Source organism: Camellia sinensis, chromosome 1, assembly GCF_055761805.1.
Source record: "Camellia sinensis isolate YWXY chromosome 1, ASM5576180v1, whole genome shotgun sequence".
NCBI classification, from domain to species: Eukaryota; Viridiplantae; Streptophyta; class Magnoliopsida; order Ericales; family Theaceae; genus Camellia; species Camellia sinensis.
The window spans coordinates 240470876-240485654 of NC_138961.1; the positions used below are offsets into that span (position 1 = coordinate 240470876).

The following is a 14779-nucleotide window of genomic DNA, read 5'->3' on the forward strand; positions in this document are numbered from 1 at the left end:
TGTATAAGGTTTATGGTGTGAGAGGGTTGATGGTTTGAATCTCCACAAGAGCAAATGAGAAGCTAGTCACACTTAAAAGGTGTGATTAAAAATGACCCCTTTTAATCACACTCCCAAAGATCACATTTTAATAAAACTTAAAAGGTGTGATTAAATAACATACATCACACAAAAAAAAGTGTGATCCTTATCTGTTTTTGTAGTAGTGCGATTGACCAACCAATTGGAGGCCACCATCTCTCCTTTCTTGAATCTTACACAAAACGCATACACCGCTATCACCGTTTCAGGAAGACCAAAAGCAGCAAGAACCTTCCAGAAGAGATAAGCTCATGACATAAGCGATAAGCTCTTCAGGAGTTGAGTGGTGCGATCTGTGGAACGGTGGAAGATCTTCAAGAGTTGAGTGGATTTTCAAACTCATCACCGAAACAGAATGTTCAGTATATTTATGGCCATACATACTGGATTGGTGTATGTTCTATGAGCTGGAACAACCTGTAGAAACTGAGGTGTGTCTTCTTCCTTTTGTCTATTATGAAATTATTCCTAATTTATCTATTTGGGGCTCTATTCTTGATCCTCACAACTGTTTAATTGTGTGTCCACCATGTGCTCGATCATATGACATTGGGTTCTTGGTGAAAGATCTTAGGTTTTTTAGGGTGCTTTGTTTGACAGTATGTATTTGATTTCCTTGTTCTGTTGCCCCAATACAATTTAATATTTGGCTCAAACTATGTGGTGTCTTTGTTTTGTTGTTCTGCTATAATTTTATCTTGTGCTTACCATGTGTTTGATAATATGCCCAACCCAATAATAACATACTTTCATTAATGGATGATGACAACCTTGTTTTTTTATTAGTTTGTTCTCCTTGTCTGGAATATTTTTTTACCACTCTAATCAACAAGATGATTTCATTGGATTTCCCCTTTGGGTTCAAAATTGTAGCTAATGAAAACTACGTAGTAGGGTATTTGTAAAAAGAAAATTATTGTTGTTAAATTTCAACCATTGTGGTTATATTGGTGTAAATTTTATGAACCATTGGTAGTGATAAATATTATGACACCTTTGAGCTACTATTACCTAACACTTACCACAAACATTTGCCCATCCCATGTTGGCTTTGAAAACATAAGAGGTTTTTAGGGTTTGGAATGATGTGAGAATAAATCAGAGAAGAAGTCTACTATTTAAAAAAAAAAATATTTATACAAATGTATCTAGAATGATGTGAGAATAATATTTGCAATGCTATGTTAGTTTTTGTCAAAACAAATGGCAGTAGTAATATCAGTAGTGAATTGCTGAATATAATCTCTTAAGGAGATTTTGAGCATATCACCAATACTGTGGAGCACTCCTTCAGTCATAAATTTATATAAAAAAAGTAGTTACCTGACAATAACAACAATATATATATAAAGTGGTCATTGGTCATTGAGTGTGTGAAAGCTTACTAAATATTAAAATTAACTACATGAATTATGGCAGGGTGAGGTGTCTTATCCTGTTGAGGGACTTGTGTAAGGCAGTGGGAAGAAGATTGAGATAATCTGTTGCCATGAAAGCTCCTAATATGCTGATTATGAGCACTTGCAGAGTATTGGCATTGAAGCCACCTCCAAGAGCGACAAGAAACCCATCTTTTACTCTTGGTTTTGTGATAACTTCTACCCATATTTTGCTGCAAATGAAGTTAGGTTTCCTCCTCCCCTCAACTCTCTGTGTACTTTGAATCTTGTATAATATCCTGATATAAGAGATGGAAAATCCTGAAAAGGAAGAACCAGACAGAAACCATAGAGATTTAGTCATCAGAACTAAATTTAAAAAATAAAATGCTATTTGCTGTTTAGTGGGCAAATATTAGTGCTGGTGTTTCTTAGTGTACCTCTGTAGCTTCTTTGGTTTGTAAAGTGGATTTGGGCTGGTTACGTGTCCTTCAACTTAGCCACACATACGACAGTAGAAAAGACACGAAGCTTCACTTCCAATACCATTCTTCCTAGAAATTTCCCAAAACAATGATCTGATGTTTGCCTATTTCCCAAAGCTCCTCCCTGCAAAATTTTCTTGCAGATTTTGGGTTACCTACGTGGAATTCAAATTATCCACACCGACAATGAAGAAGAAAACAAATTTTATCCCTTCGAACAGAAGGGGATTTTGTTTTCCATGCCATGTGTTCCTACAGCATGATTTCTCACAAGATATATATATGTTCTGGATGGACTTACTGTTACCCTGTTCTTCCCACCACTGTCGGCATTGGTGCTGCAAGAAAATTGATCCCGTGTGCTGGAAAAGACATCTGCAGAGTGTGCCGAATTAGTATCCAATTGATGACTTCCATGTCATTTGGCTACAGAGCTTTCTGTGGCGGTGAGTCGGTGACCAATTATATAAACCATATATATTTTATGCGATACCATCTCTCGAACCGGAGTATATGATTTTCTGGCATGCAATTTTTTTTTTTCCCTTCTATGTAGGGATTTTGATATTAGATTTTTATGTTTTTGTATTGTATTGGTGTTTGTTATTGCATTCCCGAATTTCACACATCATCTGCTTGACAATATGTCTATAAGAGTCAAACAAGTGGGTTCAAGTGAGTGTTCATGGACTTTGATCTCTCTTTGATTATGTGTTTCTCCCTCTTTGTTTTGGTATCCGAACTCAATCGATTCATTTGAATTGGGAATTTGTGTGTTATGTTTTGTTAGATATTTGATTTGGTTTTTTTTTGAGTTTTGTATCAATGTTTAACTTGATTTTGAAATGGGTTGTTTGCTTTTGTACTAAATGATTGATTTAATGTTTCTATGAACTCATAACTTCATTTATTATGACCTAAGAACATTTTTGGTAATATTTGGTAAAATTAAGGACTTTCTGAGTTGATAACATAGTGTGTCAAACAGTATTAACATTAACAACTTGCCCAAAAACAATTGGAGCAGAAGAGTTAGTGACTAAAGAAGCCCCCATATTTGTGTAAAAATTTTAAATATAGCAAATCAGTTAAATAATAGCCAGATGTCCCGCTTCCATCTCCATACTGAAATAAATCACCACACTGATTACTCTGTGAAGAGCATTCAGCAGCTGCAGCTTGAACTACATAAGCACATATTGGGTTAGAGCAAGAAACCAGAGACGCAATTGACAAATTGATTACGCTGTGGTGGATGAACTGCACCCGTCCAAAAATAAATAAATAAAACATAGAATAAATAATAAATAAGTAAATAAAGATAATAAAACTTTTTAGGAGTGTAATACGGGGAGGGGATATTGGTTATAATAATTGCATATGTGAAGTTATAATTCTGTCAATTGTTGGTGTTTCTCTCTTGTTCTCATGCTGCTAGGCAAGATTTAAGCCTAGGGCCCTAATCAATCTGTACCAAACCGGTTGATGACCTGAGCCAAGACCTTAGAGATCTTTTTTTCTTTGTTCTATGTATATCAGTGAATGCAGCTCATTTTGTTTTATTTTTATTTGGACAATGCATGTGATCATATTGTCTCCCCTCACAAAACTCTTAAACAAGGTTTTACTGATTTTGTTTATGAACAGATATCCAGCAGCAAAATGAACAACACTGTGAATAGGAAATAGAGGAAATTAAGAGGGGAATCAAGTCTGGTAACATTACACCAGATGCTTCAAATATCAGATTCTCAGATAAGGTACTTGATGAGCAAAAGTATGCCATCAAGATTTCTGATGAGAAGGTGGCTTTGGCTGTTCCAGCATATGAGTTGGTACAAAACATGGCACTCTGTCATTCCGTCTCTGCTAAGTGACCACATTTGTTATACTGATGATTAGCATATGTCGTGGTTCCATAATTCTTAGCTTTTTTTTATATATTTTTTTTAATTCATTAATTGTTAGAGGCTAAAATATCTTAGTGGATATCTTGTTCCTGAGTTTCCTTTCAACTCAACTCAACAAACCTTAACCCCATTTTCTTTGGGTTGGCTACATGGATTGGTCATTAGTTGGCATTATTCAAAGCCGCATCCCAACTACTTGAGTGCAGTTTCTTTTTTTGTTTTTTTGATTGGACAGTAGTTTTGAAGCCTAGCTGGTATTTGGGTGGCATCCCAATTAACCTAGGAGTAAGTGTTTTAGACATGTTTTAAGTTGTAGTCAAGTATTTTATTATTTGTAACCTATTCTGCAAGTAATAGTCGACTGTTTATAACTTGCCTATTGTTTATTGAATATAACTTGAGCCATGTCCTTTTTGAGGAATATATTGATTTTCTGCACCATACAATTCTACAAGTAGGGCCCTTTAAGGATTTCATCACTCTTTGTTTAATGATTATGTCTGATTTCTACAATGAAGCTCTTAATGAAATTTGTTCTTGAGTATATTTCTTGGTCTTTATTGGATTGAGTCTCACATAGACTCTCCATTCCAGACATCCACCCATCTTGATTTTATTTGAAAATAGGTTGAATTCTTGGGAAAGACTATGGTACACATGAAGGGTGTGTACCATATGCACCCGTATGCACCTGGTAACTAAAGAAGACAATGGCACAACTTCATGCTTTTTGAGTCCCAACTTAAAAAAAAAAAAAAAAAAAAAAAAAAAACAATAACCAAACAACACATGAGGCATAACCAAAGATCTCAAGAGTCATAACTACAATGAGATCATAACTAAAGAAGTTAATTGAATATAACTTGAGTAGAATTTCCCTAAATTCTTTTATCCATATATCATTTCCTGCATGTTAGTAATGGGCGCCCATGTGGCATGACCATTAAATTTGATTTTGAATCCTTATCCAAATAGGTTTTAATTTTGAAATCAAACCTATTTAGGATAACCACTCTTGAAACAGACGTTATCAGTTTGAACTGATATAGATAGATATAATATATATTAGATATTATCTGTATCTTAACTGATATGGATAGATATTATAATATATATTAAATATTTGTTATATGGTTATGGGTAATCTAAGAGAAAAACAACGTTGAGTCTGTTTCAACCTATATTCTGACTCTCTCCCAAGAAACAACGATCAAAGTCATTTTGCACTGTGGTTTGTGTGGGTGATATTCACCATTGTAATATCACCCCACTGCTGGGATTGATTTATCAGACTCTGGAAGCATGTGATTTATCAAGAAGGTTCTATCATCAAGAAGGTATGATCTGATCATTTTAATCCGCTGCATATTCTGTGTTTTTTGTTTTGATTTACATTGGTATCAGAGCCAATGATGGATATTTTCGTGCTTTCTTTTATCATGTGTATATTTATAAAAGATGTGGAGATCCAAAATATTTTATTTTTATGATCATTAATGTCATTTTTAAGAGCATAAATGATTTTATTTTGGAAAAAGGAGTCCGGCAGTACAAAAATCGGAACAGTCAGCACCCTGGAAGGCGGCGCGTGTCAGTCACGCGCCACCACGCCGAAGCCACGCGCGCCCACGCGCTTCCACGCGCCTACACGCGCCGGATGCCATGCTGACGCGCCTGCACGCGCTATCACGCGCGCGTCGGCGGTGCTGTCCACGCACGCGCGCCGCGTGCTGGAGCCGCGCGCCGAGCCGAGGCTGAGCCGCGCGCCGAGCCGATGCTTGAGCCGACTTGCGCTGAGCGGCGCCGAGCCGAGCCGAGCCGTTTTTCCGCGCTGGCTTGGCTCTAAGGCTCTGTTTGTTTGTTTTTAATTCTGAATTGCGTTAATTGGCCATAATTTATTCGTTATAGCTTTGTTTTAATCATGGTTGGTACCCTTAGACTCAGAATTAATTTTTCTATATTATGTAAAATTTTGAAAATTTTACGAAAATATGTAATATTTTTCCTGTGTTAATAATGCATTTTTTTTTTTGCTTTAAAATGCATCTGGTGTTGCATGATTAATTTTCTGGGGTTGAAATTTTTATTGTGGACTTCTGAAATGTTTTAATATCTACTGGTAATATTGTCTCATTTTATCAGTTTCTGGATTTTTTATTTCTAATTTTATGTGTATTTATTAGTCATTTAAAATTCCAGAATATTTCAGAAAAATTTCAGAATATTTCAGAACAATGTACATTTTAATTATGGCATAATCTGAATATTGTTTCTGTTTACTAGTTTCTGGATTTTTTATTTCTAATTTTATGTGTGTTTAATTAGTTATTTAAAATTCCAGAAAATACCAGAAAATTTCAGGATGATGTACTTTTTGTTATGGCATAATTTAAATATTGGATACAGCATATTTTTTTGGGTTTGTAATATGTTGTAATTAGAAGAGCATGTTTATTTATTTATTTATTAGAATTCCATTATTAAATAAATATAGCATGAGTTATTTGTAGATTTACATTAAAATGCTATTGTATGGAATTTATCATGCTTTGTATATGCCATAGTCAGTGGGAGGTTATTCGGTTGAGAGAAATCTTTGTAGATTAACTCCTGAAAACCAATATTTTGCGCATAAATTAAACTAAATTTTGGATAATTGTCACTTGTGGCGCAAGAGATGATTACGAGCATAGCGGATTTTCGATCTTGCGACTTGTGTAATATTGTCACTATTTAATTTAGATTTTTGCGGCAAAATTATATTATGCTAATCAAATTAATCCCAATGCGAATTTCTCTCTAAATTGATTTAGCTTATGAAAGTTAATTTGGTTGACCTAAACTTAGTAGAGATGTTCAAATGTGAACAAACTAATCCCATTCTTTAGATGAGCAAAAGTCTTGGAGACTTTAGGTCAAACCTTAATTGAGCCAAAGTAAGGAAACATGACTCAAAGTCGCCGTGTTTTTGTTGCCTTGTTTGGCACAATAAAAACTAATGTGTGCGCTATAGTTAGCGGCACGCTACATAGTTTTGGTTGGCGAGTTTTGGAGTTATGAAATTAGTAAGCCCTCAATAGATCTGTATATGATCTTGACTAATGAGTTGCGCGGATTGACTTTGTAGTTTGACTTGTAAATAATGTTACATCATTGGATGAAGTAACATTCAAGAGTCACGTCATCCAAGAAATGCGAGCTTAAATAAATTAGTCATTAAGTGTAAGACGAGTAGCCAGTACGAGCAGTGTTTTGCTCTCTACCCAATTATTGGGAGTGGATTGAGCGAAATTTCATGCACTATAATAGTGTGCGTTGAAATATCACGTGAAGTTAAAAGATTAGCGCTTAGAAGCTGCAAAATCTATTAACACTGAGTGAAAAGATTAGCGCTTAGTGGCTGCAAAATCTATTAGCATTGCCAACTTGTCTAAGTGTGGATACTTACTGTTTCCACACTTGAGTGTGAAACATGGATGAGGTGCTTCTTTGTGTGATTCCTTTACTAGGCTAACGTTTTGAATAACATTTACCACTAAGCGCAAACGTTGCAGCATAGTAATGAAAAGGTTAAGGCAGACAAGGTTGTTATGACTCTAAGAATTTAACGCATCGCTTGTAAGAGCATTGTGTTGAATTAGACTCTTTAGCCTAATTCGCGCTTAAGTTACTTCAGGAGCTATCATAGTTGATAGCTTATTCTCTCCTTCTTGTGGATAGTAGAATTAATTGCAAGTAACTATGAAGCGAGAAATAGAGATGGCAACAGGAGTATCGTCATTTTTCAACTAGATGTATTAAAGTGTATGGAGAATAAAATTGACTTGAAGGTGCAGGGGATTAGCACTTACTAGTTAAATTTGCGACTTAGGCGCAGTTGATATCTCCATGACATCCTTTTTATGATCTAGTGAATATGACTTAGTCGTGAGTCATTACCTAGTTAGGCCTAAACCTTTAAAACTTGTCTTCGAGAACTCACACATTAAGATGATTGGAATTAGTTTATGACATTGGTCATGAACCAGTGGCTTATTATACTTAATCACATTAATGAGATGATGACACGATGGTTTGAGTAGGCCTTCTCGGGCCCACTCGCTTATGACATCCTGCTCTCATGTGAATGTGTAACTTTGTTCGCAATGGGTGCGCACAAGTAAGTAGGAAAGCCGCAGAAGGTCATTTGTTTTGGCGCATTTAGTCCACTATGATATTTTGTGACTAGATATGTGTGAGGGTACAATAGCTAAGCCTCAATCTCGACACATTTATAGATTACGATACGCATCTGAGTCAAGACTATTTGATCTCCCATAAGTCAAAAGTTTTGAGATGATTTTTGACATTGCACATATGAGGTCGAGATCAATTAGATAAGAGTTTTTTGTGCTTTTAGTTTTGACCAAGGTGGCGAGTATCTATTTGAGTTATTTTTTCAGAAAAACTCTGTGAAGAGAGATGGATGCTTAGAACATTGATTATTCCTAGTACTCAACAACACACTGGTGTAGTAGAGATAAGGAATTAAATATTGTTAATGTTAGGTAGATAATGGCGCAAAATGTTTCCCAATTGGGAATTGCACTAGTTTGTTGCCTATATCCCTAACTAAGTGCCCTCCATATCAGATTTTACACTCCATTTTTGAGTAATGGGTTAGCAGAGAGCCATCTATGGGCGATCTGTAACCATTAAGCAGCTTATCTTTATTCTACTTCTCATAAGATTGCGAAGTTAAGACCTAGGGTTCTATAGCGCATTATTGTATGCTGTCTTGTAAACACAAAGGGTCGTGTGGCGCATTATTGTATGCGGTCATGCAAACCCTCCGGGTCATGTGCATATAGGTAAGCAGCTTTGTGGTAGTGTAACTAAGTCACATAAAGTTTTATTAGTAAAGGTGACGTGAATAGAGTTTTCGGAACTCTATAAGATGGAGAATTCCAAGCATAGCGCTCTATGTAGCCTAGTTGAGAATGGAAAGAAATTTCCAATATCCTAGGGACAGTGGGAGCGATGTGTCTACTAATGGATTACTCCATTAGAGCAGAATACTCTACATTCTTAGTTGCGTGGTAGCAAATGTGAAAATTTTCCACGTCATCACTGGGTGATTGAGAGGGAAACATTCATGATTGCTCCGCAAGATGATAAAGAGCCTAGGATAATGCCAAAGGCTCTAGTCCCCTGTTTTTAGAAAGTGGATCAATGTTGCGCAGTTTAAGACAAAGTCTTTGAGGATTAACCATTTTTATAATTTGGTTGACTTTCCATTATGACGCAAAACTGTTATAAAGTTATGCGTAATTTGGATAGTCATTGTTGAGGCATAAGGCTCGCTAGATACCGAATGGTCGCACCATTGAGGAAAGTGTTGACCATGAGAAGACTTCCTCCTGGGGAGTGAGGTTATTTTGACTTAGGCTATGATTGACATAAGTTCGGAACATTGATTTGTGGACATTGTGACCCGTTTTTTCATTAGAGAATTGGATAAGTAGATCCGTAAGGATTTACCTTCTGCTTTTATGGTGAAAAGTTAGGAGCGCAAAAAGGTTGCTGGTTCCAATAAATCTTTTACAGCCTAAAACAGTTATCCAAACAGTGGTTCTTAGATTTCGTCAAGCCATGATAGGGCAACGATGATCGATGAAGACCACTGAGGCATGATCAATGGTCCAAAAGAAGTTTTTCCTTACTTAGTCATTATGAGCCAGGAATTTATAAGGTAGTCGCCATCTAGGGTGGGCAGTCCTCTATTTTAGATATGATGGACATGGGTGATGTAATTTATATGCTCGGATGTACGATCCTTAGGGATTGTTTTAGGAAAATTCTCGGTTTGTCTTCGATGACTTACATAGAGAATATCCTAGAATGATTCTAGATGCAAAATTGCAAATCCATTGACTTACCTATCGGTAAAAGCCAGAGCCTTAGCTATTGAGTGAATCCTCGGATTGTCTTTGGGAGGACCTATATTCCTTGATTTTCTTTGTAATGGGAGCCTAAAGTACGCTATGTGGGCGTATTCGGCATGATAAGTGTTATCTTTGGTAAATGGTCAACTGAGTTGTTTAGACATTGACCTTGCTCATTAGACTGTGGATAAAATGCTATATTAGAAGCATTTTAATTTGCTCCTTGTAAAATTCAATGCGCTAGTTGGGCGCATCTGCGCTAGTTGGGCGCATTAAGAATAAACGCAAATTGGTCACCAAAAATATCTTTAGAGAGGTTATTGCGCAAGAGGTAGTGATCTTAAATCATTTCATGTGAGGCGCACATGGTGGATTCCGTTGTGTATACTTATCGCAAGAGGTGCTGATAAGGCTTATGTTTGAAATCCATAATTGCGCAAGCTGTGGTCAATTTTTTTTAAAATCGATCACTTATTTTGAGATGATGGGATGTTGACACTATTATGGTTTGTGTCATAATGATTAGCAAATGATGATGTCAGCAGGCAAGATTGGCTCACTCACACGAGCAATCGCCCTTGGCGCTTGGGAGCGAGCAAGGATGAGACTGGTGGTTTATTTTTATTTGGAGCCAAGAGAGGCTTAAATCATCCACTATGTATGTCGCCTTGGTTATAACCAAGATGAGGTCGTGTTAAGGACCAAACATGGATGTTAGTACCCACTTTCCATGTTGTGCCTGTTATGATTAGCCAGATGCGAGATCTCATTTGGCGCCTAGAAGGCGAGCAAATAGAGAATTCGGGTTAGACGCTAGAAAGCGACTAGACTAATATCTGTACGGTGTATCGAGTATGACGTCACTCTTTATGGAAGAGTTACTCCACCGTAGCATGTATTCATACTATATGTGCTTGGCGACCGAGTAATGAGGTGAGAGAATGGATCCCTGCTTCCTCACCGTGTGAGTCTTACGTGTCATTATTGATATGACTTTCATTTATGTACCCTTTTGTGACTTTTGACTATGTCATAAGGTAAGGGGTTGATGTTCTGCTACTTTGGTATGTTGCCTGCGGTCATGCATGATTCGGCCTTAAGGGACATCACTGGGAAAGCGGTCAATTCTAAACTAAATGGCATGAGTGCAAAGGGAAGATCATCTAGTATTACACCACTGTTGTATATTCACTGCCGGCAACTCATATCGCTCTGTATGAGAGACGAATTGAGTGTGAATATATTGCAAGAATTGAGAGGGTCAAACATGCTCTTTTTGAGGGATTAGAGATGTTTTTTGGACCGGTGTAATTAGATGGGTCTGGGGTATATGAGACACTATTTCTTTTCTTTTTTGGGTTGATGTCTCTATGCTGGCTCATTTTGAGTTTCTAGTATAGAGCTCCCACATGCAGGTGTTCTCAGCGGTCGCACGGTGCATTGGCTAGTATGAGATTGTTCGTTTTTGGGGAGATTGAGATAGAGATGTGGCAGTGTCATGCCAACTCATGTGCGAGTGGGAGATGTTAGTAATGGGCGCCCATGTGGCATGACCATTAAATTTGATTTTGAATCCTTATCCAAATAGGTTTTGATTTTGAAATCAAACCTATTTAGGATAACCACTCTTGAAACAGACGTTATCAGTTTGAACTGATATAGATAGATATAACATATATTAGATATTATCTGTATCTTAACTGATATGGATAGATATTATAATATATATTAAATATTTGTTATATGGTTATGGGTAATCTAAGAGAAAAACAACGTTGAGTCTGTTTCAACCTATATTCTGACTCTCTCCCAAGAAACAACGATCAAAGTCATTTTGCACTGTGGTTTGTGTTGGTGATATTCACCATTGTAATATCACCCCACTGCTGGGATTGATTTATCAGACTCTGGAAGCACGTGATTTATCAAGAAGGTTCTATCATCAAGAAGGTATGATCTGATCATTTTAATCCGCTGCATATTCTGTGTTTTTTGTTTTGATTTACACTGCATGTGTAAGGACATCTATATTTCATTATGGTCATTGTGAGATTTTGATGAATGAATTTTTGTTAGAACGTATGTGTTCATTGAATTTTTATGCAGCAATGGAACATTTCATAAATCTTGTTTTTACATCAGTTGTAAGTATCTCATGGATTGAGTTGAAAATTTCCCCATTTTGTTTTTTGGTTAGAGTGTGTATTGTGATTATGAAACAGGTAGATGCTCAAGTTCAACAACTTGATCAATATCTGAAAAAATTTGATGAAGAGCTTCAGTGTGGTATGTTTCTTTAGCTTATGCATCGTCTTCTATGTTTTGCATGTAATGGTGGCCTTATTTGAAATGTTGCTTTTCAACTTGTGGCAGAAAGAGAAAGTGCTGCTACAACTGGGTCAGCTGCTCAAAATCTCAAAAATAATGTTAAAGCTACCAGTGGCAGAGGAAGGTGTAAGACGTAACTACCTTTCCTACACCTGGATTTTCAAAGTCCTTGCTAGATTTATTTAGACCTCACATTTAGGCTATTGAAGCTTTTGATCCTGATTGCTTTTTTGCTTTTTTGGGAGCTGGATTTGAAACTTGATAATTACTATGGTTATTGTCACAACTTTTAAGGTAATGGAGAGAGGGAGAGATTAGATATGAAGATTTAATTAGATAATGGAAAACACAAGAGAAGATGAGGAGTTGGCATAGTAGGAGCTATGGGGGAAGAGTAGTCCTAATAGAACACCAACAAAGAAACTCTTCCCTACACAGTTTTGCCTTAGCTGATATCAAGAATCAGAGTATATGGGCCAATTGTTATTGAATGGTCAATGAACTTTAATTGAGTGAGAGTTATTGATATTTTAGAAAAATTATATTAAAATTTTGAATGAGAATCATGATTGGTGGCCTGTAAGTAGTAATGAAACTTGATAACAGGCACCATTTATTTGTATAGATGTCTGCATATTATGCTTAATTACTAATTTGTAAATTTTGGTGCTTACATTAATGTTTTTTGTTGAAAATACCAATTAAATCATATCAATCCACTTTTGAGTTTTTGATTGTTAGTCGCATCTCATTTTGGGTTTCCAATTAATATCCAACTTTGAGTTGTAGTTAAATAGAAGCACTGATAGGTAAAATTGTATTTATAATCATGTAGTAATTGTTACCCTTTTCTTCTTTTTCTTTTATTTACCCCTCTTTCTCGACAAGGAACTATGTTGCTATTGTTTTAAATAAATTACTTTAATATGATTTTGTTGATCTATATTATCACTTTTCTCTTAGATTCATCCTAAATCTAAGAATCATCTTTCATCGTCAAAATCTGAAATATTTTATGGTTAATGGTTATTTAGCTAAGTTTGCTACCATGGGTTTAAGCAACACAGTAACTGATTGAACATTCTGTTAGCTTGCTTTTATAAATAAGCTGAGAACTTTTAAATCATAAGAAGGAAGGTGTGGCAACCTTGGTGCTAGAGAGAAGGAAAAGAGAGACGGCAAAAAGCAATTCTTCCAGCTAGCTAGCCCACATAGTTCCAGTTTAAGATAACAATGGGCCAATTTATTTGCCGGTTTAAAATTTTATAAAATGTAAGATGTAATTATGATTAATAAAATATAAAATATAAAATATTGTGTATTTGATGTTATTTTTTTAAAAGAAAATATTGTATCTTTGCCTTGCTATATTATTTCTATTAACGATAATACGACCCCCACGCGCGTAGCACGTGAGGGTCCAACGAGTAGTATATAAAAATATGCTATCAATCAGTGCTTTGATGTCATATGTATTGTACTACTAGTCAAAAGACTTGTTTTGGAAAACACTTCTTTAGCTTTGGCGATAGCCATGGCCAATTATTAATGCCATTGGTAATTTCTCTGACACGGTTGTCACTGAACAAGACTGTCTTGAATTGTTGAACAATCTCATTCGTAACGATGCGTCTAATCAGGCTTGTAGGCCTTTTGTTATTATTTTTGTTTTGACGCATACACATTCCTTCACTACTACTAACCATGGTCTGGGTGTGGTGTAGGTATTGCTAAAGGAGACTATGGGCTTTGACCCTTTGATATTAATTTTGAAGCTTAGAGGAAGTAGCTACAGTTTCACCCAACAGAAGGTTAGACATCCAGATTTTTAGAACTTTGTTCACTTCTTGTAGTTTAAACTGCCATATATGTGCGTGGACAGACATACACATGTATGTGTTATCACTAAAACCTTACTGATCATTTTTTGTTGTCTTTGAACCAATATGATTCTAGTAGACGATAAACCTTCTCAGTGCTTTAGAGACCGTCGGTTTGCTAATAATGGGAGGTCCAGAAATTGACACTGGAAAGATGTCAATAGGCTGACCAATAAAGTAGTCTTGGTTCAGGTTTGTTTCAAAATAAGTTATCTGCTATAATGAATACCTTTATAATTTTGTAAGATTTCTCTCACTAGTCTATGTATATTATTGGTTGTAGAAAAAAGTTTTTGACCATCTTTTAATGCTACGAGTAGAAAGCCAATGGGCTCCTGTTCCTATGCGATGTATGGTACGATAACATTCTTTTTCTTCTTGTGGGTGTGTGTGTTTTAAAGAATACCCTTACAACGAGATATCATAAGGAACACCCTCTTGGATGCTAGGTTACTTAAATTACTTGTACGTTTTATTGGTGATGCAGATTGTGCAATCTGAGTTGTGTCACTCGTTTCAAAGAATGTTAAAAGCTGGTGATTATTACATCTCCATTTCTTGTTCTATAATGTTCTATAATATTTAATGGAAAGCGAGAATATAATTGATAGACCATTAGTAAATACAAAGTCCCTTCTGAAGATGTGTTTCACCAAATACTCTTTTTCCTGGTTGAGGCAAAACAAACATGGACTTGGATATAGCTTGTGCCATTCCAATAGAGTATTGCAAGTGAGTCTATCCTGTTAAATGACACTGTGTAAAGCTGTAAAGTAAATGGTACATCTATGA

At 36.0% G+C, this 14779-nt stretch overlaps 1 protein-coding gene across 19 annotated transcripts; it reads left to right on the forward strand.

Annotated features, from left to right (window-relative positions):
* Positions 1-170: 170 nt before the first annotated feature.
* Positions 171-14628, forward strand: LOC114305423 (golgin candidate 6). Of its 19 annotated transcripts, none has more exons than XR_014366403.1 (8): positions 193-512; positions 3593-3780; positions 12002-12065; positions 12153-12240; positions 13832-13918; positions 14064-14179; positions 14271-14342; positions 14475-14628. XR_014366403.1 is itself a non-coding variant. In XM_082924674.1 (7 exons), exons 4-7 carry the CDS (start codon positions 12048-12050, stop codon positions 14154-14156), a joined length of 276 nt encoding a protein of 91 aa, XP_082780800.1. In that variant the 5' UTR covers positions 174-512; positions 1501-1704; positions 3593-3705; positions 12002-12047; the 3' UTR covers positions 14157-14330. The 19 variants fall into 19 exon arrangements, 6 of the variants coding, with proteins under 6 accessions (XP_082780800.1, XP_082780794.1, XP_082780792.1 ...); XR_014366406.1 differs by having other exon boundaries at positions 12153-12231; XR_003644357.2 differs by having other exon boundaries at positions 196-512; positions 14067-14179.
* Positions 14629-14779: the final 151 nt, after the last annotated feature.

Coding starts and splice junctions, on each gene's coding strand:
- LOC114305423 (XM_082924674.1), top strand. Junction 12,234..13,831: donor TACCAGTGGCAGAGGAAGGT/GTAAGACGTAAC, acceptor GGTGTGGTGTAG/GTATTGCTAAAGGAGACTAT. Junction 13,919..14,066: donor ACAGTTTCACCCAACAGAAG/GTTAGACATCCA, acceptor TGATTCTAGTAG/ACGATAAACCTTCTCAGTGC.